Source organism: Haliotis asinina, chromosome 2 (assembly GCF_037392515.1).
Source record: "Haliotis asinina isolate JCU_RB_2024 chromosome 2, JCU_Hal_asi_v2, whole genome shotgun sequence".
In the NCBI taxonomy this organism is placed as follows: Eukaryota; Metazoa; Mollusca; class Gastropoda; order Lepetellida; family Haliotidae; genus Haliotis; species Haliotis asinina.
This window is the reverse complement of record NC_090281.1, coordinates 36438398-36462783: the sequence shown is the minus strand read 5'-3', so window position 1 is coordinate 36462783 and position 24386 is coordinate 36438398. Positions and strand designations below refer to the sequence as shown.

Here is a 24386-nt window from a genome sequence, read left to right as displayed (position 1 = left end):
AGTAGCAGCAGTAACAGTGGTAGTAGCAGCAGTAATAGTAGTAGTAGCAGCAGCATCAGTAGTAGTAGTAGTAGTAGTAGTGAAAGAAGAAGTAGAAGAAAAAACGAAGAAGATTGTGAGAGTGAGGAGAATTTTCCATTTACAAAGTACATGTGGCAATTGTGCACACAGTATGTTCTGTGAGCTTCTTCATGGAACAATCACATATCAGAAAGCAGGAAACTAAACATATCGTAAATCGGTTTTTAATTCTAACACTGAGGACGACGAATATTCATAAAATGTGAAAGCAGACCAAAATAACTCAAATATATAAAATAAATAACAATAAATGAAATAACGAAAGGGTGAGTGGGTGAGTGAGTTAATGTTTAACGCCACATCGGCAATACCCCAGCCATCATGACAAAAACAATTTACATGGCAAAAATGTAAACAGTTGAAGAATAGAACCTGTCACGATGGACAGTAAAGATACCCGGGTATCGCCAAAACAACAATAACACGAATAGTACGATTAAAAACTCGGTAGACTTAAATTTACATAGAATGTTTTGGGACTTACGTACCCTCTCAGGAGGACGATCATTTTACAATACTTCAACCCCCTTTGAGGGTACAGCCACTAACAATTCTCGTTACTAATCTAAACTACCAATCATTAAAATACATCTATTTACAAATAATATTACTCACAATTCAACAATGAAATCAAGTCCCTTTACAAATCCAATAAATAAATGAGAAGCAAATGAAATGTTAAAAAGATCCTTAACTGTTTTTACAGTGAAATATTTATCCCTTACGATGAAGAATTCAACTCAGTCAAGCAGGATATGCTTGACCCACACTCCAGCGGGGTATTCATGTCTATTGTTATCCGCATAACATCACTGCCACGGGCTGATTTGCATATCACGTGACCGCACTTTTCTCTTGTTTGCAAACAAATGCGCATATTCGTAATTAAGCAGAGACTGGCATAACGCAAGCGATTCGGTTTTCATATTATTTTACACTGTTAAGTAAATATTCTTCTAAAGCTGCGTCAAAAAGGTTTATGACAATACATATTTATATTTCAAACCGACTGCAACGTTTGTTCTCCATAAGGCTTCGATGACAAGAACCCAAATGATCGCTGCACAAATATCGAAATAGTGTTACACGCTTTAGGATAATTTCTCAATGAAACTGAACCATTTTTAACAACGATATTTAATTAGAGGTGTACACTCAGAAAGCAGTTTTGAAATTTGTACATTATATTGGATGAACTGTGTCTGATATGAGGAATCGTCATATCTTTCTGGCCTGTGGCAGAGACACTATGCTGGCTCGCCGCATGGAACTTTGGGTAGGTGAGTGATGCTTGACCGTGACTCTCTCATCACAAGGGATACAAAACGGAGGGTCCTCACCTTTTAATAGGTATGCACGAGTATATCTTGTATGGCCAATACGACATCGCCGCAAAATGGCCCCTTCAAATCTGGACTGACAAGCCACGTAGATGACAAAGTAGATAAAATAAGATGAATAATGTATAATAATATTAAGCATATACAGTAAAATAAGTGAAGAGTACAGCCATAATCTAGCTGTTTGAATATAAAAGTCAAGTACAAGGAGAACATTAACTAGAACATGAAATCGTTCAACACGAACCCCATTATTGTAACCACAACATCGCATCTCAGCACTGCTTACTTTCTGTTTTGTGTGAGTTTGGGAGTTAGAATTAAACTAACATCGGCAATGTTTCTGGCAAATTGTGAGTACATTATTAATTATACTAATAATTATACTAATAATTAATACAAGAAATAGATCATCACATAATTTCTTTGAGTGCCATTTTTAGAAGTCGGAGCCAGGTAGAACAAGAACTTTAATTCTTTAATTTTAGAGCACGACATTTCGATTCAGGTTCTCGTATCGTTTTCAGTTATGAATGGTACAGGGAGAGAACAGGCGATATATATACAACAGAAGACATATGTTGTCCAAAACTGATGTTTTGTATATTCCCGGCACAGCTACTCGCTGTTTGAAGATTTATTGAAAAACAACTAATGCACCCCTACGGTATCCTGTGTCTATAACTCCTACACAAACAGGATATGTGGACAAACATACTTGTGAGATCTTTTAAATACGATATATTGATTGATGTGTTTATAACAGTCCGGTTTTCGATCATGTAGTCGTATTTCTGTGATGAATATTTACATATTACATAGCGGGGTGCTAAATAGTAAAGGGGGTCTTAGTTTATCGAGTTTGTGACCCGCAGTGGGGACCTAAGGTTATGTTAACTCCCTACATGTTGATACTAATACACACCTTACGTTCCTTGTGTTACTTGTGAACGAGGAAGACAATTGTCATCTCCGCTGTAGCCTAGATGAACACTAAAGCTCTGACGCCAGATGTTTTTCGACCTCCTACTGCTGATTGACTTTGCGCTTTCATTACTAAACGCTCGCGCACCTGTCAGATCTTCGAAACTGATAATGATATCATCGATACTGCTAATGATATCCCCAGTACACTTTGTTCGTTGGTAATATATGCTTACCGACAATGTAATTACATATGCTCACTTTGTACCGTCCATTCTTTAATGGTCAATCGTTAATCCGGATGATTTACAGAGGATGCTACCGTCCGGATACTTTGGGATCTTTTTAATCCAATTTCGAATGTAAAATAAATTGGATTAATTTAATTTAATAATAAATTTATGAGAAATCGATTTCATTTAGATTTAATTTCAGGACTGTTCCTGATTCTGTCCTCAGTTTTGTAAACATTATTCCTTGTCGTTTGAGGTTTGTACGAATTCCTTTGAACAAACCTAAATTAGTTTCCTAAGTGTGGGTTATAAACACCCCAATATCATGGTCAAGTGGAAACAAGTCTACGTTTGGTAGGTAGTTTCCAAGAATATAGTAGTGAGTGAGGGAGTTTAGTTTCACGCCGCTCTCAACAATATTCCAGCTGTAGGCCTGCAGTCTGTAAATAAGAAAGTCTGGTCCAGACAAACCAGTGATCAACAACGTAAGCATCCATATGAGCAGTTGGGAATCGATGATATTTGTCAACCAAGTCAGCGAGAATATAGTAACATCAACAGATGATAAAAGATGGTACCTGTTCTTTCTTTAGCATCTAGGAGGTAGCATAACGGAGAGGGCGGCTCGCGCAAACACACATGTACGCATGCATAGACACACGTCGCGATAAATACGCACATGTCGCTATATAAGTTAAATATTTCTGGAAGAACTTAAGTCTTTTTTCATCTAGCCTCAGCTTCCAGTGTCTCGTACAAATAAAGGATTACTCAAAATTATATCACCTTTCAATGGGTGTCCTATGTTAGCTGAATATTTCGGAAAGAACTTAAACCCCACTCTCACCTGATCTCTTCGTCATTTGTTCTCAAAGGATGTCAGTGACCGTCAACTATGTATCTCCATTTATTGTTTGCACATTATTTACTGAAGAAACCTGGATAGCACACCTTAAAATCTTCCTCACGGCATCTCTATAGTCTCTGAGTCTATACGTATAGATCAGCAGATTGAAGCAAGTTCCTATGAAGGGGGACAAAAATGTTGCCTGAAGCCAATAACGAGTGTCAATGATTAACATATCTACAAGTCGAACTAGCACAACAGGCAGCCAAGACAGAGCATTCACTATTGCAATATAGACAACCGTCTCTGATTTACTTTCCTGTTTTATGCCGAATGTTTTATCCCTAATTAAATGGCGTCTACTGACCACGAACACGTACGAGTATATGACGATAGTAAACATGAGTATGACCACAATAATGAATATCTCTGTGGATACCGCAGGTTTCTGGTTTACGAAGTAAGTGCCGGACATAAACATTGCCCTCACTGCAGCGAACAACCAACTTGATATGGCGAGGAGGTAACACCTGTTCACGGTTATGTTAGCTCCGTATGTAAACGGAAACCGAATACCTATAAATCTCTCCAAGGCGATCAATGCTGTGTTGTTGATGGAGACCATGATCAACATGGCAAGGATAAAAATTCTGAAATAATAAAACACAGGATTGCACCACCACTCGTGTACAAAATCTGTGATGAAGTAGATGGGGAACCCTATCATAGCGTACAGACAGTCGCCCAGCGCCATGTTTGTCAGGAAGACGTAGCAAGGTTTGTGTAACGACTTTGTTTTCAGGAAGGCAATCAGTATGATGCCATTACCGACCACACTGATGAAACTCACAACGCTTCCAACGCTGAAGACGACGACAAGCCAGAACCCGGATATGCGATCTGGTATAACACAACTTAAATTTGTGCTATTCATGGCTGTTCACAACGACACCCATCTGTAGTTTTAACTGATGATATCACGGTTTGACGGTGTGTTATTCGTCGTTATACGGACCAACAGCAGTCTGTTATTTGTCATTATCACAATCGTTGATTTTCTTTATTAATTTCAACTTGTATATGTCAATGGTTCAACACAGGAGAGAAGTATGTTTTATAACATTGAATGGTCACATCGAGATCTGTTGCAACAAAACACTTCTGTATGATTTAACTCACCTCTTCCTGTAAGGTGCAATGTTAACTCCTGCAATCTAAAACACTCTGTCAAAATATACTGCGTCAACCTTAACTTAGGCCGTCGTAGGCCGTTGTAGGACGTTGTAGGCCGTGTGAAGAAGTTTCATGAGGTCGAAGTGTGTTAACATCTCACTGCCCTCTTCTAAGTCATAGACTTTTTAAGTCAAGCAGACAGTGATCAAAATGTCGTTGGAATCGCCATTTACATGTTTTCAGTTTCAACTCCATTAACAAACTTGTGTGACGTGACTGCGGAAGCTACTTCAGTACAACCTAGCCATGTCAAGAGTCCTTCATTCTTCCCATGTAGACCGTCAGGCGGTTCTTCCCTTTGAAAAAAAGCAATAGAAGATAAATCGAAGATTAAGATTACATTTGTTATGGGCAGTGTAATTCATCATTAAGAGTGGAGGTGGAGTAGCCTAGTGGTTAAAGCGTTCGCTCGTCTGGTGTAAGACGCGGTTCACTAAAATCAAAATGACCACATTATAACCTATTTAATCGAGTACCACAGAGACATGATATTTCACTTACACTTCTCACTTGGTAGAGAATGAACTTAGAAGTGCCGATAGTAGTGCCGATAAACAAAGCAACTATTAGTTTTATATTCTGCAACAGTAGACCAAAAAGAATATATTTTTTAAATTCCACAACAAAGAGGTTTTAGCTAATACATTGCATGACACAAATAATGATGGCTGGCCAAAACAGCTAAGTCTTAACATGAGTATCACAGAAATATCAGTTCTCTTAAATGGAATAGTATGTCTACGTTAACCTTACTTTATGGAATCCGAGAAAGGACATTGTCGCGTTGTCGCCCTCTCAAAAACAAGCAAAATGAAGCAAAAATTAACCAAAGCGTGACAGTGCGACAGATGGGCGTTGTCGCATTGTCGTGCTTTGGTTAATTTTTGCTTAATTTTGCTTGTTTTGAGAGACCGACAATGCGACAATGTCCCTTCTCAGATTCCATATTACTTAAACTCCTATTTTTAATCAACACAATCTGCAATCTGTAGTTTTACGCCCTTTTAGCAATATTCCAGCAACATCACGACGGGGGACACCAGAAATGGGTTTCACATCTTGGGAATAGAACCCGCGTCTTCAGCGTGAAGAGCGAACGCTTTAACCACTAGCCTATCGCACTGTCCCTATTCCAACCTCAAAAAGCAGGGGGCAAAGATAATAGTGATGAATTTGTTCCAAGTAAAGTCTACTCACTACACATTTCCCGTTTCCTCAGTGGAAGCAACAGATTGCGGCATTGTTGGATCGTCTAATCTGGTCGCACCCGTCACTGACTTCCTCCGCCTCGATATTGTTGCAAACAAGATCCAATACTCTCGACATCAAGCGGGCTTCGTTGATCGGTGCCGCCACCAGGGCATGTGCGGAACGGGGTGAGATCTCTGCTTTTGATGACAACGTGACCATAGAAACGACAGAATGAATGGGCAGTGGGTGGGAATTATCACACCTCGGTCAGTGACGTATGGACAGTGCATACTGATTACTGAGGGTATTGACCCGGGAGATAATGCTCACCCCAAGTAGATAAGGTGACTTGATACGAGAACTGCCATCGGTAATAAGACTGGGTGATAGACTAGCAGATCCCTGCGCAGGCCTCTCTCTCTCTCTCTCTCACTACTACTAGTAGTAGTAGTAGTAGTAGCAGAAGTAGTTGTATTAGTAGTAGTAGCAACGGCAGCTGTAGCAGCGACAATAGTAGTAGTAGTAGTAGTAGTAGTAGTAGTAGTAGTAGTAGTAGTAGTAGTAGTAGTAGTAGTAGTAGTAGTAGTAGTAGTAGTAGTAGTAGTAGTAGTAGTAGTAGTAGTAGTAGCAGCGGCAGCAGCTGTACTAGTAGTAGCAGTAGGGCGACTTAAAGCTGCTTAAAACTTTATACTCACTCCGACACCAGTGACAAAGCACGGTAGGCACACTTTTCACTACCCTATTGAATCCTTGTCTCCTGAAGTATGCAGCACTCAGAAGATTAAGAGGCTAGCGAATCAGCCTTTCATGCTGATGTGAGACATGCTTAAATACACAGAAACACGAATCACAGTGGTAACAACCCGAGGTTACCCGGCCCGAAACATAGAACCAAAATAAAGAACTCACCTACTGGCATGTAAACCCACGTAGTATGTGTAACAGACAGTTGCTAATCTGGATATAAACTATAGCATATATCATCGCTACTTGTTATAATTATAATGTCTCCCGTTGTGATATTGCTGGACTATTGTCATAAACGGCGTAAAGCCATACTCCCCCAATATAATAATAAATTGTAAAGAATTGTAAAGTAATACAACTTATATTGTAACTTATTGTATCCATGATATTGAACATCAGGCAAAAGATCACCCAGTCTGCAGTCAAACGATCACCCAGTCTTAAGTCAAAATTTTACTCAGTCTGCAGGCAAAAGATCACCCAGTCTGCAGATAAAAGATCACCCAGTCTGCTGGTAAAAGATCACTCAGTCTGCAGGCAAAAGATTACCCAGTTTTCTTCAGAAACAACGGAAAATGCGGTGGTAGAGTGGGTTAGATTGCCGACTCCGTGTACTGGTCTCAGCTTAACAAACGTACTAGAATCGGTAGGTTACAGAGGAAATGTCAGATCATTGTCCCTGAACCACATTATTTTCCCCACTAACCAGCCCTCTTTGCAGCGCTAAAGCCTTAAATAGAGCAAGTCTAGATTTCCCGAAGTTCTGGTCTGCCTTGGGCTCCATTTAATTTAACTGGTAACTTTGTTACTATCAAATTTACATATAAACAGAGAGTGAGCATTAGCCTAACACAATACATTCACCTCTTCGTGAACCCGAAGATCGTGACGTCATTTCCAGAGCAAGTCTGGGGACCTTAATAGATCACAATGCGCCATGACTATGGAGCAAGGATGCAAAACAAAACATTCGAGGATGAGCTGGCTGTTATCAGTACTCGATGTGATTAGCACGATGTGGTAAACATATTTATCACCTAATAAACTATACGCATGGTATCTATTTGACTGCCAAGTAATCAATAGGTGTCTAATGGACTTGATTCTCAGGTTACACCCCACTGTGGCAACTTTGGTGTGGCCGTTCTTACTGCCTTGTGAATGTATATGAGTAATATTATTATGTTGACGTACGTTTTGAAGAGTAATATGATGACTATATTGACGTAATGTATGACAAGAATGAACATAACAAGAAGAACGAAACTGATGCAGAATAAACTGTTATACAGTATCTCTGACTTCAGTCATTATATATTTCACCAAAAGCTTGCATCATGCTGGATAGGTGAACTGCAGCTCACTTGTCAGGAGGCATGGAATTCCCCTCCTAGTTGGGCCCCAGTGCCCACTACCAATTAGCCCCTAATCCTCTTATCACCCTTAAGCCAATTTAACACCTAATTGAACTTAATCCCTTATTTTCCAAAAGTTGGCACTGTGGGGGCACACCGATTCTTATTGGGCCTCACCTTTGTACTGCTAGACTGACCACGTGTACTACTCCGTACGTGTCGTTAGGGACCATTTATTCTTTCATCTTACATTGGTTACTCTGACTCAGGAGGGGAGCATACGCGAAAATCCAGGTTAGAATTGAACTTTACTCTTCAGTAAAATTACTTGTCGTAAGAAACGTCATACGGGGTCGGGTGATTAGACTCGCCGACTTGGTTGACGCAAGCCATTTTATACCACCGGATGGTCTGGCCCAGACCCGATTATGTTTATACCTCCAGCATACAGCCCAGTGCGACGATAAACAACAAATAAAGACAGGTTTATGCGTAGTGTGAGAGTGAGAGGGTTTAGTTTTACGCCGTCCTTAGCAATAGTCCAGCGATATCACGTCGGTGGACACCAGAAATGGGCTTTATACATCGTGCAAATGTGGGGAATCAAACCCAGGCCTACAACGTGGAGAGCGAACTCTTTAACCACTAGGCTACCCCGCCGCCTCCACTCAGTCACACTCATACGAGATGCGATACGAAAACGTTCACAAGTCGCGGCAAAGCCCTGTTGCCTCGACTCATCACCCGTTAATGTATGGGTAGATACTGAAAAAGTATGAAAAGTCACGGGACGTGAATAATTTGAAGTGAGTTTTGTAAAGACGGAGCACGCAATTATATATCAATATCTTGAACCTAAACGTCTTTGTTTAGTGAATAATTGGAAATACTCTTCCACCCTTCCACATTACAGACTGGAGTGAGTGAATGAATGTTGCTTAACGTTGCATTCGTAACTACTCATGTCATTCCGGCAAGCTGGATGGTGTCTCATAAACCGCTCGTGGCCCTGTTTACGACTGGGCACTGTGCATGCGCAAACGTACGCGTTAACGGACACGGAGATAATAATAGTCTGGTACCACGAGCAAGGAAAGGTGTTTGCAAACATGGCGCCCAGAATATCGTATACACATCCCATGGGCAAAACAACTATACAGTAATTCCCTCCGTGAAGACGTTACAGTGTTAAAAGTAACTGATACTTCAGCCCAAAGTTTATGTTTAAATTGTGTTTTGCATAGTTTAGCCAAGTTTTGACGGTGCCGCCATTTTCATGGTTCGGAATGGTGTGCAACCTAAGTAAACTTACACTCCACTACTGAGTCTAACAAAACCTTATGGGAGGTCGCGTCAGGTAACCTTTGAGATTGACCAATCAGAACACAGCTTACCAAATAGCGAAAATGGGATGCTATTTTCCATGCGATCGCTACCGGACAATGCACATGGAGCACGCTACAATAATGTCAACAGTGAGTAAACAGTCGGTGAAAATAACGTTTTTGTTAATATTCAAGGATGTCAGCTTGCGGAAATGTTAACTAAAGGTAACCATGTCATCAAAAAGCCCTAAGCACATATACTGCGGGCTGGATGTTCGTTTATTGAGGAGTCAGTGTCAGTGACTAGCGAATTATTTAAGTCAAACTCTAAACAGTAGCCGATGTCTGATTGGTTAAATCCGTTCGGCCTTCCCGCGTTTGATTGGATTGATTGATAAGTTGCCTGACGCGACCTCCTACTAGGTTTTGTGAGGCTCGGTAGTGGAATGTAACGAAAAGTACTGAGTATAACTATACTTAGGCTCAAATGGTGTGCCATGATTCCTCTCAATAATGGAGTTCGATAGGTGTTTCGAGTCGTCTTGTAGGTCACGGAAAGACGCGAGTAGCTACGAATGTTAACACCGCATACGCAAAGTTGAAGCTATTCGCGAACTGATCATGAGACAGACACGAGCAGACCGTCTCCTGTAAATCAACACTAGAAAGAAAATATCTCAACGTCTATGCGGTAACATAATAATTTTTTAAACACACGTTTCCATATCAGCTTACAGTGTAATGAATACTTCCCTCAACATAACGACGACATTCGCGATAAGCCATGTGACATCGTCCTTCCCTGTATTTAACTGTGACACCACTCAGTCTTCCTAAAGGGCGTCCCCGAGTCTCCAACCATACGTAATGCTCGCGGCCGTAGCATTTCTCGTCCTTCTGGGCCAAGCCAGAGGCCAGGTTCCAAACAGTGTTTTAGTACCAGGCGGAAGCGGTACCAATGTCGTTGAGTTTGTAGCCAACCTCATTCGAGATTCCTGCCTCTTCTCTGATGACTTGCAATTCCTAAGACGTCTGGCGTACGTGGAGACGCGCGATGGAACAGACACTAAGACCTACAGACCTGGCTATGATGGAGGAATATGGCAGGTGGGTGATTGCATTGGCTCCAGGTTCAAGGTTCCAGGTTCCAAGCTCCAGACGTTCTGGAACCACTTATAAGAACAGAACGGAGCTCCGCCAGACAAATTGATCTTAGCGCTAACTCCTAGATATTGAAGCGCCTTTTGAAACAGGGCCTTCGTCGTTGTAGAAATGGAACAATTTGACTATTTAGAGGGACGACCGTGATATGCACATGTATCTGTATAAAGGGATAAAGTCCTTTACTTCCTGTTGCCAGTCTTGATACAACTTTCTGTCAAGGTTCTGGGTTAATAGGAGTCCCGAAAAGAGCTATCAAAATATGAACGATTTTCTTTTCATTTTAAACTTGAACAAATCGTAGTGGTACATCAATTTCCCTCTTTAAACTACTCGCCTCCCCATTCAAGATGGTTGCTGTGTAGTATTGTTATAACTACCTATAATTAACAAATAAGTTCAAAGATCAAAAGAAGTAAACAATTATGATTGGTTTTGCCTGAACAACGACTTGGAGGGAACCGAGTTCTTTTTCATTTTATGCATTTTTACATTGGCATGAATTTGAAAGTTTACATCAAATTGTCAAAATGAAATATATTTCGTGCCTGTTATCATAAAGTTTGTACCAGCATGTTTGTTCTAAAGTAATTTTCGATATTGAAGAGTGAGAGGATAATGGTTTATGGATCGCATACTTCTTTATTGCAACGTTTTGGTGCAGATGCTAACACTACCATCATCTCGTCATACCAGCTTCTTAATAACACCTAAAGAGTTATCTTCGAAGTTATAAAAAAGTGTATTTTGTGACATCCTTTTGAGTCGTGGGGTCACCTTGGCAATCAGGTACGTTTCTTTCGGGCACAGAAACAGTAGCATTCGTTGAAGTGACAAGGGAGAAGTCTGCGTTGTCAGGAAGGGCGCGCGACGGTACAAGATTTTTCTCGTTATCGCTGCACCCTAACCAGCCTTTATTAGCTCGTGATAAACAGGAAAACGGATGACCCGGATGTCTACAGAGATGCACCCCTTTGCTGTACCAGAAATCTAAGATCGTGGGTTGAATTCCGACATGATATTCTAGGATTGTCTGCAACAAAGCCGTATTTGTGGGTTTCACCGAACCCGAACGACTTCAATAGTTCGTTCTCGCTACGGCAGAGCCGCGACATTTCAGTCTGCGTGGCTTTCATCCACAACTCCATGTGTGAAAGAATGGACCTACAAAGCGCTGACGACATGGAGGCTGCTCAGTAAACAATTGTTTTTTTCAAATGCACATTTTGGCATCATTTATTTATGTTAATACTACTATGAACAGCAAAAGAAACACAAAGCTGTTAAATTCCAGCTATATGGCGGCGGTCTGTCAACAATCGAGTATGGACCAGACAATTCTGTGATCAACAGCATGAGCATCGGTCTGCGCAATTGGTAGTCGCATAGTCGCCTTTTATGGCAAGCATGGGTTGCTGAAGGCCTACTAGTATTTTAACGGATCTTCACGGATCTTAAGATCTAACACACGACACCACATGACAGTGGTGCATTGTGGTTTCTACTTCTAAGATTCTTCAACTGTATCAAGTGATCAAATGCTGTCGTAAAGGTACCCCAGTGCATAATGTCATGGGTGATTATTTTGGACATCGATAGTCTGAACGAATGTACAGACACTTTAAGAAATCTTTCGTGGTGTTCATTTATCATGCCATGTAACTGTAACATGCTAGAGTATGTACTATATGCAGTTGACCTCATCAGTGTCTATGATGGAGTGGTGATAATTAAGTATATATTCCATCAGATTGACCAAGACAAGTTCAACCAGATCAAGAGTTCTAGCACCAGCAGTGGCCTGATCGGCAAGGTCCAGTCACTTTTCAACATCGACTGGAATACAGTTCAGTGGTCAGATCTCAGGAAGCCTCTGTACTCCGGACTCGCTGCTGCTCTCTATCTGTCCACCATTACCGAACCCCTCCCACAGGGTGTGGAGAATCAAGGTTCATACTACAAGAAATACTTCCGAGATGACCCGCATTCCCCTCACAACTTTTACACAGCTTCTAAACAGCTTGAATCCAGTAAGTAGAAATGAGCATGGTATCAAACATAGCTATGCTGCTCTGACATGTCAGCCAATGGGTAAAGATATGAGATCCCTTATGGAGAAGGGGGTCATCAGTTCATTTAGCCATTTACTCCTGATGCTTCGAATTGTCCCTACAAATAAACAAGAAAATTAAGACCTGCAAAATAATTCAAATCTGTATTCGAGTCCAAATATCAGTGCAGTATCAAATCATGGTTGCGAAAGGTTTCTTCATTCTTCGTTCAACTTTCCTTCAAGCAACCCCTGCAAATCCCGCAAGCCCTGCAAGTCCATCTTCGTGTCTCAACGCACTGTCTGGAAGTACGGCGTACTTGATGTTAACTCCCTGTAAGTATTTCATCGTAATTCACACTGTTAATGGTCTATATAAAATCTGAAGCAGTCCCATTGTGTGTCGGAGCAAGATATATCTTACCTTACGAGCGCGAACAACAAGGAGAGTTCTATGGATTTACAACTTCTATAATATAATACTTGTGACGTTTCGGCGTAGCTTCTAACACCGTTATCAACTCAAAGAAGATTACGAGACTGTCATGAAGCAGCGCCCTGTTCTGGTCGCATATTCTGATGCCTTTATCACATCTCCTGATTTTTGTCATAGAATAAAGGTGGACCAGTAGACACAACCGAAACTGTTCGCAGTGTCCATTTATTGCACCAGCATTTGAGCAGAAGATTGATTACGACGAAACTCATTTAAACCAGTGGCAATTAACAATGCTTTCTGTTCCAAATCTGCATGAGATACTGGCGAATCTTTCTGTCCTCAATCTCAATGAGATACTGGCGATATATTTGTGCCCCTGAACCTCCATGAGGTACTGGCGATCTTTTATGTCTTTAAATCTTCATGAGGTACTGGTGATCCTTTGTGCCCCAGAATGTCCATGAGGTAATGGTGATTCTTTCTATTCCCAAATCTCCAGTAGGTACTGGTGCGTCTGTCACCAAATCGCCATAAGGTACCGGAGATATTTTCCGCACCCTAAATCTCCAAGCGGTACTAGTGACTCTTTTCGTCCCCACATCTCCATGAGGTAAGGGTGATCTTTTCTGTCTCCATGGGTTTTGAAAGGGAATATAATATGTAATGTATACTTCATCGATTTGCAGACACCATGACGTTCAGCTGCCCAGCCGGCTCCGTCGCATACATACCTGACACCGCCGACCGGACCAGATTCGTATTATGTAGAGCCAATCAGCCCGCGCTTTTCTTCCAGTGTTTTCCCCACTACATCTACAGCAGCGACCCCAACGTTCATTCCTGTGTTCGCGGGAATGTTGTCCCACCCACAACTGCCCGGCCCCTGGTCACTGCAAAGCCTGTCCTCCATCCCACCATGCCCGACCACTCTTTTAACCCCTGTGGTAATGCAGACCGCGACAGGATCTTCTACCATCCGCATCCCTCGGATGTGACTAAGTATTACCATTGTGACGAGATCGGCAATGCTTTCTTGAAAGATTGCCCTGCTGGCAACCATTGGCATCAGGAATACCTGCAGTGCTTGCCTCAAGGATTGCAGATTGGGTGAAGGTTCACTCAAAGGCTTATGCCAAGGTGATTATTCGCACTGATTATACATGCGGGACATGCACGCTTACCACTGTAAATGAAATGTTTTAGAAATGGGAAATTGATTGATTGTGCTAAGATATGCAGCGTTTGAATCTGCCTGTTGTTAGACATTTTCGTTTCCGAAATATTAAAGTCAGTAATTATCTCCTGATGCTACGCAAGCTCTTTCCAAGAATTTAGAAATCATCACTCCAATTTGCTGATGCTTTCAAAAATAAGAGCGGGATCTATTGAGGGCCTTTTATGGAATAGGTCTGGTTGTCAAAATGTTGAATAATAATTTCCAAAAATGTTTAAATGCTATTTCCTACACGCATGGTCAATGTAAACAAAAGCTGGTCTATTTTTGTCGTTGTTAGTGTTGTTATTGTTCTCCATTTTTCCTCTTCTAAAACCTCAAGCAAGAAGTATAGGTAATAGGGATCGAATACCGAAGCGTTTTTTGACCTTACTTGGAGTGACCAAACCGCGAAGGGAGCGTATTTCTTGGATGTCCTCCGAAGACAAGTCTCTTTTGGGTGGCATAGTTTTCTGGGTATATGCTATACTTATAAAACAAATGTCCATATAGAAATCCCAATACCATACCAGGAATCCCAATATTATACCAATACTATACCGGGTATACCAATACTGTACCAATACTATACCAGGAATCCCAATACTTTACCAATACATACCAGGAATCCCAACACTATACCAATACTATAACAGGAATTACCTGGGATTGTCAAAGAACAGTAAAATAGAGTTCGAGAAATTGCCGAGGAATCTGGTATCGCTCGTAGAAGGTGTAGCCCAGGATTTGTTTCTCTCGGTCGGAAAAGAAAACATAGGAGTTTTCCAACAGGGTTTCGAAGTCAGAAGTACCTCGGATTCTCGTATATCTGGCTTGCGATATGTGCTATTTCTTCTTTGCTTCTCGAAGGGATAGAAGACCCGATTGGATCTCGTCATAGGCGTCAAGCGATAGTTTGGTTCCTGGCATTTTGGTTATACCATGTACCTACAATATCTCTAATGGGGGTGCACTTTTGCTGGGTGATAAAAATACAGCTCCTAATTAAGTAAAAACTAAATGTGTAACAGGTGCCTACTCTCTTGTTTTCCCCTGCAAATTTGCAGGCGATTTTGCTCTGCCGCCCTGTATCCTTATTACCAATACTACTCAAGCATCACCACCACCAAAGATATACTAGTGAGAGAGGGTGGAGAAGTCGTGACAGACCAAACGTCTATATCACTGCTTTCTTTTTGGTTTGATCGCCTTCCTGGTCTTTGGTTCCCTAATTCGAAGTGCCTGATGGTTTATGTCACTTTGCCTGACACAAGGTTTGAGTGGCATTTGAGAAGTTTTGGATAACAACTTCTTTTTTGCGTGAGTGCGACGTTTCGATACAGATTCTTTTACCGTTGTCAAGCTGGAGTGAAGCATGCAATGAAGGATATATATATATTAACAATGAGATAACCTAATATATAATGAAAACACAATTGACACAACATAATGCCAGGACTGGTGAAGCAGTATGCTGAAAAAGCCAGTTGGTACACAAAGGATAGTGAATGGGAGCCAGACATTTACAAATAAAGGCGTTGCAATGAAGGATGAGATGTTAATACAATAGACTGGGATTGGTAGAGGAGTGCATCATAAGCAGATGGAATGCAGGGACTCATCAGATTAAATGATTCCACACCAATCATTTACTAATTGCTTCGAGCATTTACTGTTTCTTGGTTATTAGCGTGAGTAAATAATGCGTTTCCAATCATTCCCGACAATTCCTGTGACACAATAATACATACTAAACAGCAAAAGAGACGCAACTCGAATTTCAAATGCCAGTAAATGTAAATTTAAGGATCACATAATCTTTACATTATGAAAAAACACCAGACAAGTATTCGTTGAAGAAATGAGTAGTAATTTCTGGGGAAAACAACACCCCGTTTATCGGAAAAGCACTTGTCACCACTCCATTCCCAAACGCAAAAAAATTGTCACGAAACAGTATCTCCTTCAGGAGTGGGTGTTACCCCTAGTGGCTGCAATACATGCAGTACAGCGTCGTCTCACTGAGTCAACAAGTGGCAGGAAAAGGCTTGGGACATTTGATTCCACTCTCCGACCGATCCGACTTCCAACATGCTCTGTGGGCGCCATATCCGAGGACAGAGAGGGCCAGGTCAGTACAGCAATGTTGTTCCCTCTCAGGAAGTCCATAGAGAGTCGTACTGTATGAGGACGATACTTGTCCAGTTGGAAAACATGGAGCTGAGGCTGGGCCTGGAAAAGCGGTAAAACGTGGTTTTGAAGAACTTCGTTTCGGTAGGTTAGGGCTCTCACAAGTTGACGAAACACCTGCGGACGTGTTCTGAAGTTACCCCACACCATGACGCCCCTTACCCAGCAGCCAGCTTCCATGACGCCGCACTTGGCAAAACGCCCATTACGTTGTCTCCGTACACGGAATCAGCCATCGGTGTGTGAAATGTTGAATCCCAACTCATCAGAAATTAACAATTTTGACGTCGTCAACGTTGATGTTGTCGAACCCAATGTAAACGATGTTGGCGGTTATATTGCGTCAGTATCGGTCCGACTTAAGGACGTCGACATCTGATCCCTGCTGCCCTCAGACGACGGTGTACAGTGTCTGCAGATATGTTACGATGTGGACCTTGAATGGTTGCAGCCGTAAATCTAAATTCAATCACTCATTATTATCCACATAAAATACACACAATCAAACAACATCAAGTGGGGGAAACCGACCCCTACAGTACTGCTCCTCAATGTACTGGCAGAGACAACAGGCGTTACGGACGTGTCTGACGCCATGTTTGAGCTTCAACCGACCTCCCCGGTAGGCGGAAGTGTAACTCACACTATCGCGGTGAATCAGCTGAGAGGCATATTCCTGTGTAAAGAAAAACAAAAGTAAAATCTTTAGGCTAAACGGGTTGCTTTCCTCAGCGTATTACTTTAATTTAACGTGTGTTTGTGATATATTTGGTGGGACGTGGTGTCACTTGTGTTTCTTATACTTGCCGTTTGTCCTTTTCTTGTGGGGTGTGCCAGTTTTGTTTATATTGAACGTGATAGGGGTGTGCCACATCTGCTTATATCAAACTTGATGAGAGTGTACCAGTTCTGTTGGGGGGGGGGGGGGAGTGTACCAGTTCTGTTGACATTAAACTTGATGGGTATGTACCAACAAGTCTGTGTCGTTTGGAGTGATGTGCCAGTCGCGGTTGTGTTATGCTAAGTGGGGAGTGTCACTTGTGCTTGTGTTATACTTGGTTGTGTGTGTGTGTGTGTTTGTATTATACGCGGTGGACGTGCTCATACAGAAATATATGAGCTTAACATATATTTCAGACGGCATAGTTACATTGCAAAACAATGCATCAAAGCCTGATTAATCATAACTATTTCAGATGGCACCGTTTCATTGCAGATCCGCGAATATCCGGGGCAGAATAGGTCTTCGGCAAACCCATGCTTGCCATAAAAGGCGATTATGCTTGTCGTAAGAGGCGACTATCGGGATCCAGGTGGTCAGGCTCGCTGGCTTAGTTAACACATGTCATCGGTTCCGAATTCCGCAGATTGATGCTCATGCTTGATCACTGGATTGTCTGGTCCAGACTTGATTATTTACAGACCGCCGCCATACAGCTGGAATATTGTTGAGTGCGGCGTAAAACTACACTCACTCACTCATTACAGAGCAGTGGATCAAAGCTTGATTTATCATAAGCTGATTTATCATAAGCTGATTTCTTTGTCCCAATATGTTTCAGCTATTTCTTTGTAACACTGGAATGGGTATCTCAGTCGTAAAATGATGTAACTCACCTGCGACTCGTGTGTACTCACCCCCACCCCACCCCCCACCCCCACCCCCCATCCCCCCTGTGTTTACCTTCAAGGAATCGTGCCAAGGAATCCTAAAACACACAAACATCATACATTACAAGAGGTATGTGTTAGCATAGCAAGTATTATTTTTTATGTCGAGACAACAGATGCAATGAAGTCACTCTTGTATTTCCGGTTCAACTTCATCAAGTATTTAACATTCTAACCTCCAACTCCAAACTCATCAACTCGACGTGTAATTCCCAGATTACTCACACGAGAACTGCGAATGCATAATAATCACCACTAACTCATAACCTGCGACTGTTCATTTTATGGACTACTACTGTTACATTGAGAAGTATCTGGCATATAATGATCTGTCCTGTTCAATACGCTTATTCATCAATATAAACCTACAAGGTGCTTGTCACTGTATCTAAGTCACGGCTTCTTTCCCCGGAATTACCGTATTTGAGTTTTTTGTTTGCTCCCAGGTTTAACTTTCTGTTTTGGGGTTTTTTTTGTAAGACTTATTTCCTGGTTTAGTAAGTTAGCCCTCTTCCCATATTTTACTTTTTCCTAGCTCTATATTAACATCAGTATTTATGTTCAGATGACAGGTGTTTGAAATCGATTGAAAAATATCGTCAAAGATCAACTTTATTGTCCAAATGTTTTCCTTAGCCAGATTGGATCAGCATCTCTTACATTTACACGCTCTACCTCCCGGACAAAGATGCCCGGGTTAAATCATCTAGCTTTAGGTAGGGTTACTGTCGTTGAATTGATTTTAAGAGCGGTTCAATTGACTGTTATGTACCTCCATAGCGTGATCATCTAATTACCCATCATTGATAGTTTATATATATAATAAATATAATAAAGCACTCCTCCTCGATTATGGTTGGGAAAGTATGAGTGTCTTAAGTCACTGCGGCTTCTACTTTAAAGTCATTTTTGTCCACTGGTAAGGAACGGGAATCACATTAGGTCATGTGATAGTCTAAGTCATCCAGCCCTTTTATATTGCTCGATGAAATCCTTCACGTGATAGATAACTAAGTTGTGTACCCACCTTGCAATCAGCCGGATTGTAAAACCAAAACTGGAGATGAAAATCAGTATCATATAAAATCAGGGTGCTGAAGAATACAAGATATATGAATACTCAAAGGCAAAACTGTTTGATGACAGACAGAGAGAGAGAGGGGGGGACGGTGGAGATAGAGGGGAGAGAGAGAGAGAGATGTTTATCTTCATAAAATCAGACTTAAAACTTTCAAGATGGATCTGAGCTACTGCCACAATTAAATGTAAGATGAAAAGATCTATCTCATTTGCATCAAACAAAGTTATATTTAATATAGATACTCTGAGTAAATGAGGGATACAGAGATAGATGTATGTTTATCATGATTGAATCAGATTTAATATTTTCAAAATACGTAGATGTCACTTGCAGATTTCACATCGTCAGAAATATCTTATTATCACCAGACAAGGATGCTATATAGACTATTTCTGAATAGACTATTACTGAACTCAGGGATATTCCAGCTAAATGGCGGCAGTCTCTAAATAAATGAGTCTGAACTAGACAATCCAATGATCAACAGCACGAGCACCGAGCTGCACAATTGGGATACGATGACTCGGTCAATCATATCAGCAATCCTGACACCCGATGCCTGTTACTCGCCTCTTGAGACAAACACGGGTTACTGAAGATCAGTTCTAACCCGGATCTTTATGGGCGTTCAATGAGTAATATAGACATGTAAATATGGTATACTCACAAACGTCCTGGATGTAAAATGGCCAGACATCTGTATGTTGAATCCCACGAGGATGTTGTATTTCAGAAATATTGTGTTGGCTTCACTCAGTGCTTTTCGAATCCTCCTTTTCCTCTGTTGGTATATGAGAAAACAAAAATATCTGTCATTTATGTGGAAGACTACATCCAATAAAAACATATATTGTTGATTCTTGCACATATCCGAAGGAAAACCGACCTCGTGTTGTATATAACATCTTTAATATGTTGTCTTAATATGCTATGTAACGTTAAAATATGTTTCCATGAACACATCTCTCTGGCATCTCCATTTCTTTGGCGCATTTTCGTCAAACCCCTACTGGTGAGTGTACTTACAGTCGATCGCCGTATGAAATAACCGACAATGAACACTATCCACGGAAGAGTTAAGCTTGGAACAACGATGAAAACTGGATGATAGTCACCAAAGCCAAGGAGGTAGATAAGAATATAAGATGATGTTAAAAATAGCATAATAAGGAAGCCTGCAATAAGTAGCACTACAAGAATTGGTACACAACAAGGTCCGTAGTCATAGAGATGTTTGCAGAAGCATGTTGCAGAGCGGATCAAGTCAGTTGGGGGTATCTGAAATGAGAATTGACCGGAATTGACAATGTGGCAGATATGATTACAAATCAGTTTAAGTTAAGCAACGTCGCAACGTCGCAACGTCGAGATTCCTTGGATAAGTCACTGTGTTTGTTGGCTTGACTCATGAGAGTTTCTAGGACTTCCATCCTGCCCCCTCAACGAAGCACATGTCATACATGTGGTCTCACCATAGGCAAGTGAGTTTGTTCAAAAATGTTCACCCAGCACGAAAATGGAGGAAGATGGGGGGAAATGGTGATTCTAACTTCCCGGCGCATAACAGTCAAGTTCGGGATATCCGGGATAACAATGTGCTGAGCACTTGATTGTCAACACAAAATCAATAACACTGTTCACGTTGTACAAATATTGTGTGCGGCCAGAAATAACATGACAATGAATTGTTGGGGCTTGGGGAGATGGGATGTGGCTAAAAGTTTTTCCATCAAAGGAGAGAAGGATTTGTAAACCTGTATTCCTGGACTCAGCAAGGCCTCGGGAACATACGGAGCCCTTATAACTTCTCCCGATGGACGCTATCAGTAAGCTTCTCCATATTGCCTGAGAAGAGTCAAAGTGAAAAGTATTTCGTGGGTTGAATCCAGTGAACGGCTGGATTAGGATGTGACTATAAATGATTCCCTGGAGTAGACACAATGGTCATCGTCTCACCGTGTCGAGGCCGGACTGTCACGTCTCTGGTACCAGTGTAGTTGGTGAGGAGGTCGTCTAAAAAACATTAAAATAACACTTATAATGCTCAGTAATACCATGTTCATAAACGGTGCATTTCTATCGATTCAATAAACATTGCCTCAATGCATTATATTTGCTATTATCGGTAAACTCAGTTTGATATGTTTTCCTTTCTATGGGTGCTCTCAAAACTCAAACTTGGACACAAAACGTACAGAGTTCCGATTTACCTCCTTGAAACTAAACACATTTTAAACTGGTTGGGTTGTGTTCATGACACAAACTAATTCCCTCTCTGTAATGTTTACTTGGGCTTGATGAGCCCAATGTTGCCATGCGGTATTGGCACCTGTAATTGGAAACTAACTACTTTCTTCAAATAGGTTTACCATCTAACCTCAAAATCTGGAATTTGTAAAATGTATGCTACCAAAATAAAACCCTTTCCCTTCCACCAAGCATGTGTTTTCACAAAGACAAAAAAATGGAACCTACATGCGCAATGTGTGTGTATGCGTGTGTGTGTGTGTGCGTGCGTGCGTGTGTGCGTGTGTGCGTGTGTGCGTGTGTATCAACAGACTGCATTAGTGCCTCTACGGTTTGATATATTTGAAACCATATTTATTATTCAATAGAGCATGTGAATATATTATAATAACGAAATGGAGTGAGTTGGCAAAGAAGCCTGAGGGTTCACTATGTATAACAATACATTAAGAAAAATATACGCGACCGGAAATAGAGTGGTACTGTTGATTTATGAAATTATGGATTTTTTAATACCCACAAAGTGGAAGGAGAGTATTTTAAGGTTCTAAAATTATGGGACACTACATGCCATTGGAGTCAAAGTAACACTCAAAAGGCACCAGTTCACCACCAGACCTATCTGTGTGCCACATTTTGTGAAGAAACATTGAACAGTTAGGAAAAGTGCATTACTATCAATTTCAGTCGATGTCAAAGTTGTTGCCATGGATACACAAAAACTATTTTATTCAGAAATAAAAAGCTACCAAAAGGTGCCACTTAAACACCAAATTTATCTACGTGATAAGAAAGCCTGAACTCCCTTTATGCAAAACGCGTTGAGGGGTCATAATGAAGAAAAGATAATCCAAAGTTTCATTTTTCAAAGTTTCAGCACATACTTTACTAAAAATAAGTATTGTTTCATACATTGATTTGTTCAGGGGAAAAAGTAAGTATACCAACCGCTAAAATGATGGAGTCCTAAATATCTGTTATAGCGTTATGCCAGTATGGATGAAGAATACCTCTAGAAACTATGGCCCCAATGAATCTCTCCCACCAGTCAGTGCCAGGAGTTGCGTCGATGTAGGTGAGGGTCTTGATACTGTCAGGTACAGGGCAATGTTTCACCATCACAGGCACCACCAGCGGTTGGCTCTCCTCCATGCTCAGGATCATCCCCATCTCAATCTCAAACATGCACCAATGACTCTGTAGGAAGTCTGGAGACAGCACCAACACCGTCTTCTCCGACAGACGGATGTGTTCAGTAATGTTTTCAATGATACGCTTGCCACCATGAAAGTCTCTCTCGTGAAGGCTGCATTTGAACCCAAAGTCAGGAGACTCCAGTTTGCTGGTAACCTGTTCCACCCACTCTCGGTCATTAATTTCATAAGAAAAGAAGACGTGGTATTTCTTTCCTTTTGAAAGGGGTGGAGCCATAGATATGCCAATCTCCAGTTGTTGTGAAAAGGATTCGATCTCAATCGCAACTGATTGTAATGATGGAACGGAATGATCCCTGCATGTCTCCTATGCTGTCGTGCTAACTGCCTTAGGATCACCATGTTCACCTTTTCGAAGCGTCGACATGGATTCTGTTTCGGAATTCTGAGACAGATCATCCCCCATAATCAGGTGCGAAAAGGTAAAACTGGAAAGGGATATAGACATGTCAGAGTGAGAGACCATTTAATATGATTTGTATTATCCATCTGTTGACATTTTTGTTTGTTTGATTGTTTGACTGTTGTTCAACGTCACACGCAGCAATTTTCCAGCTATATGGCGGTTTGTATTCAGTCTGGACCAGACAATCCAGTGATCAACATCATGAGCATAGATCTAAGCATTTGTGATACCATAACACGTGCACGTGCCTTACCACCGCACCCGTCAGTCTAGTCATCCGTCACCCCGTCATGCTTCTAACGGCGAGCATGCATTACTGAAGATCAGTTCTAACCCGGATCTTCACGGGTCAGGTCCCGTCTGTAAGACGTCGGGATGGGTATGGCGGGATGAAGCAGAAATGTAATAAATTTCAGAACTACTTTCGTATTACAGTGGGTTGGAAACTGGCCTTCAATTAGAGGAAAATTTGTTCAATTAAAGTAGCCCGGTCGGTATAGACTCGGGGTAAGAAAACGCTGGAAAATTGTTTGATCGACATTTCTTGACGTTTGTGAGTCAATAATGAAGTATATAACGTTTAGCCTGATAACGGAGTAAGGATCCACTCCGAAACGCGATATATAAGACTCACTAAATACAAATGATGAAACCAAGGAGGAAACAGATGATGAGAAATCAAGGAAAGTTGTGAGTGAGTGTGTTCATATTTAACGTCACATCGGCAATATCTCAGCCATAGCGTGACGAGAACATTCAACAATGAAAAAGATCATATGTACACTATAAAAACCTGTCAACGAAGGACAGTAAAACAACTAGAATATCACAATTTCAATTAAAACTAGCATGGAAAGTTAAAACTAATGTCACTATTTAGACAATACAATATAAAAACAGACTATAGATCAATTCTTTGAATGTCATTTAGAAGTGAAAATACATAAGAATGAAGATTTTTATGGATATCAACTTCTTTATGTGAGAACACAACGTTTCGGAGTTAATGCTTACTCCTTCATCAGGTGATAAAGAAGTTGATATCCATAAAAATCTTCATTCTTAGACCATAGATCGCCAACAACAGAAGGTAGATCACCACACTAGGGACCATGGGGACTTACAGTACCTTTGCTACCTACATGGACCCTAGCTGGATTTACACCATCCCTTCAGCTGCTGGCGATTGTACAAAAAGTTAGCCAAAATTAAAATAATATGAATACTACGATTAAAAACCGGGTAGACTTAAATTTTCTATGAATTTTTTTGGACTTACGTACCCTCTCAGGAGGACAATAATTTTACAATACTTCAACCCCCTTTGAGGGTACAGCCACCAACAATTCAAGTTACTAATCCAAACAACCAATCAGTAAAATACATCTATTTGCACAACCTTATATTCAGAATTCAACCAAAAACTCAATTTCTTTTA

The 24386-nt window shown here is 41.1% G+C and overlaps 1 protein-coding gene and 1 pseudogene across 1 annotated transcript; one reads left to right on the top strand and one right to left on the bottom strand.

The window, feature by feature from the left end:
* The first annotated feature begins 9886 nt into the window (after positions 1-9886).
* LOC137273671 (uncharacterized) lies at positions 9887-17010 on the top strand. The gene is made up of 4 exons (XM_067806464.1): positions 9887-10383; positions 12188-12467; positions 12734-12823; positions 13613-17010. The coding sequence occupies exons 1-4, from the start codon at positions 10144-10146 to the stop codon at positions 14035-14037; spliced, it is 1035 nt and encodes a 344-aa protein (XP_067662565.1). The 5' UTR covers positions 9887-10143; the 3' UTR covers positions 14038-17010.
* LOC137271768 (uncharacterized) lies at positions 16832-22948 on the bottom strand (annotated as a pseudogene).
* Positions 22949-24386: the final 1438 nt, after the last annotated feature.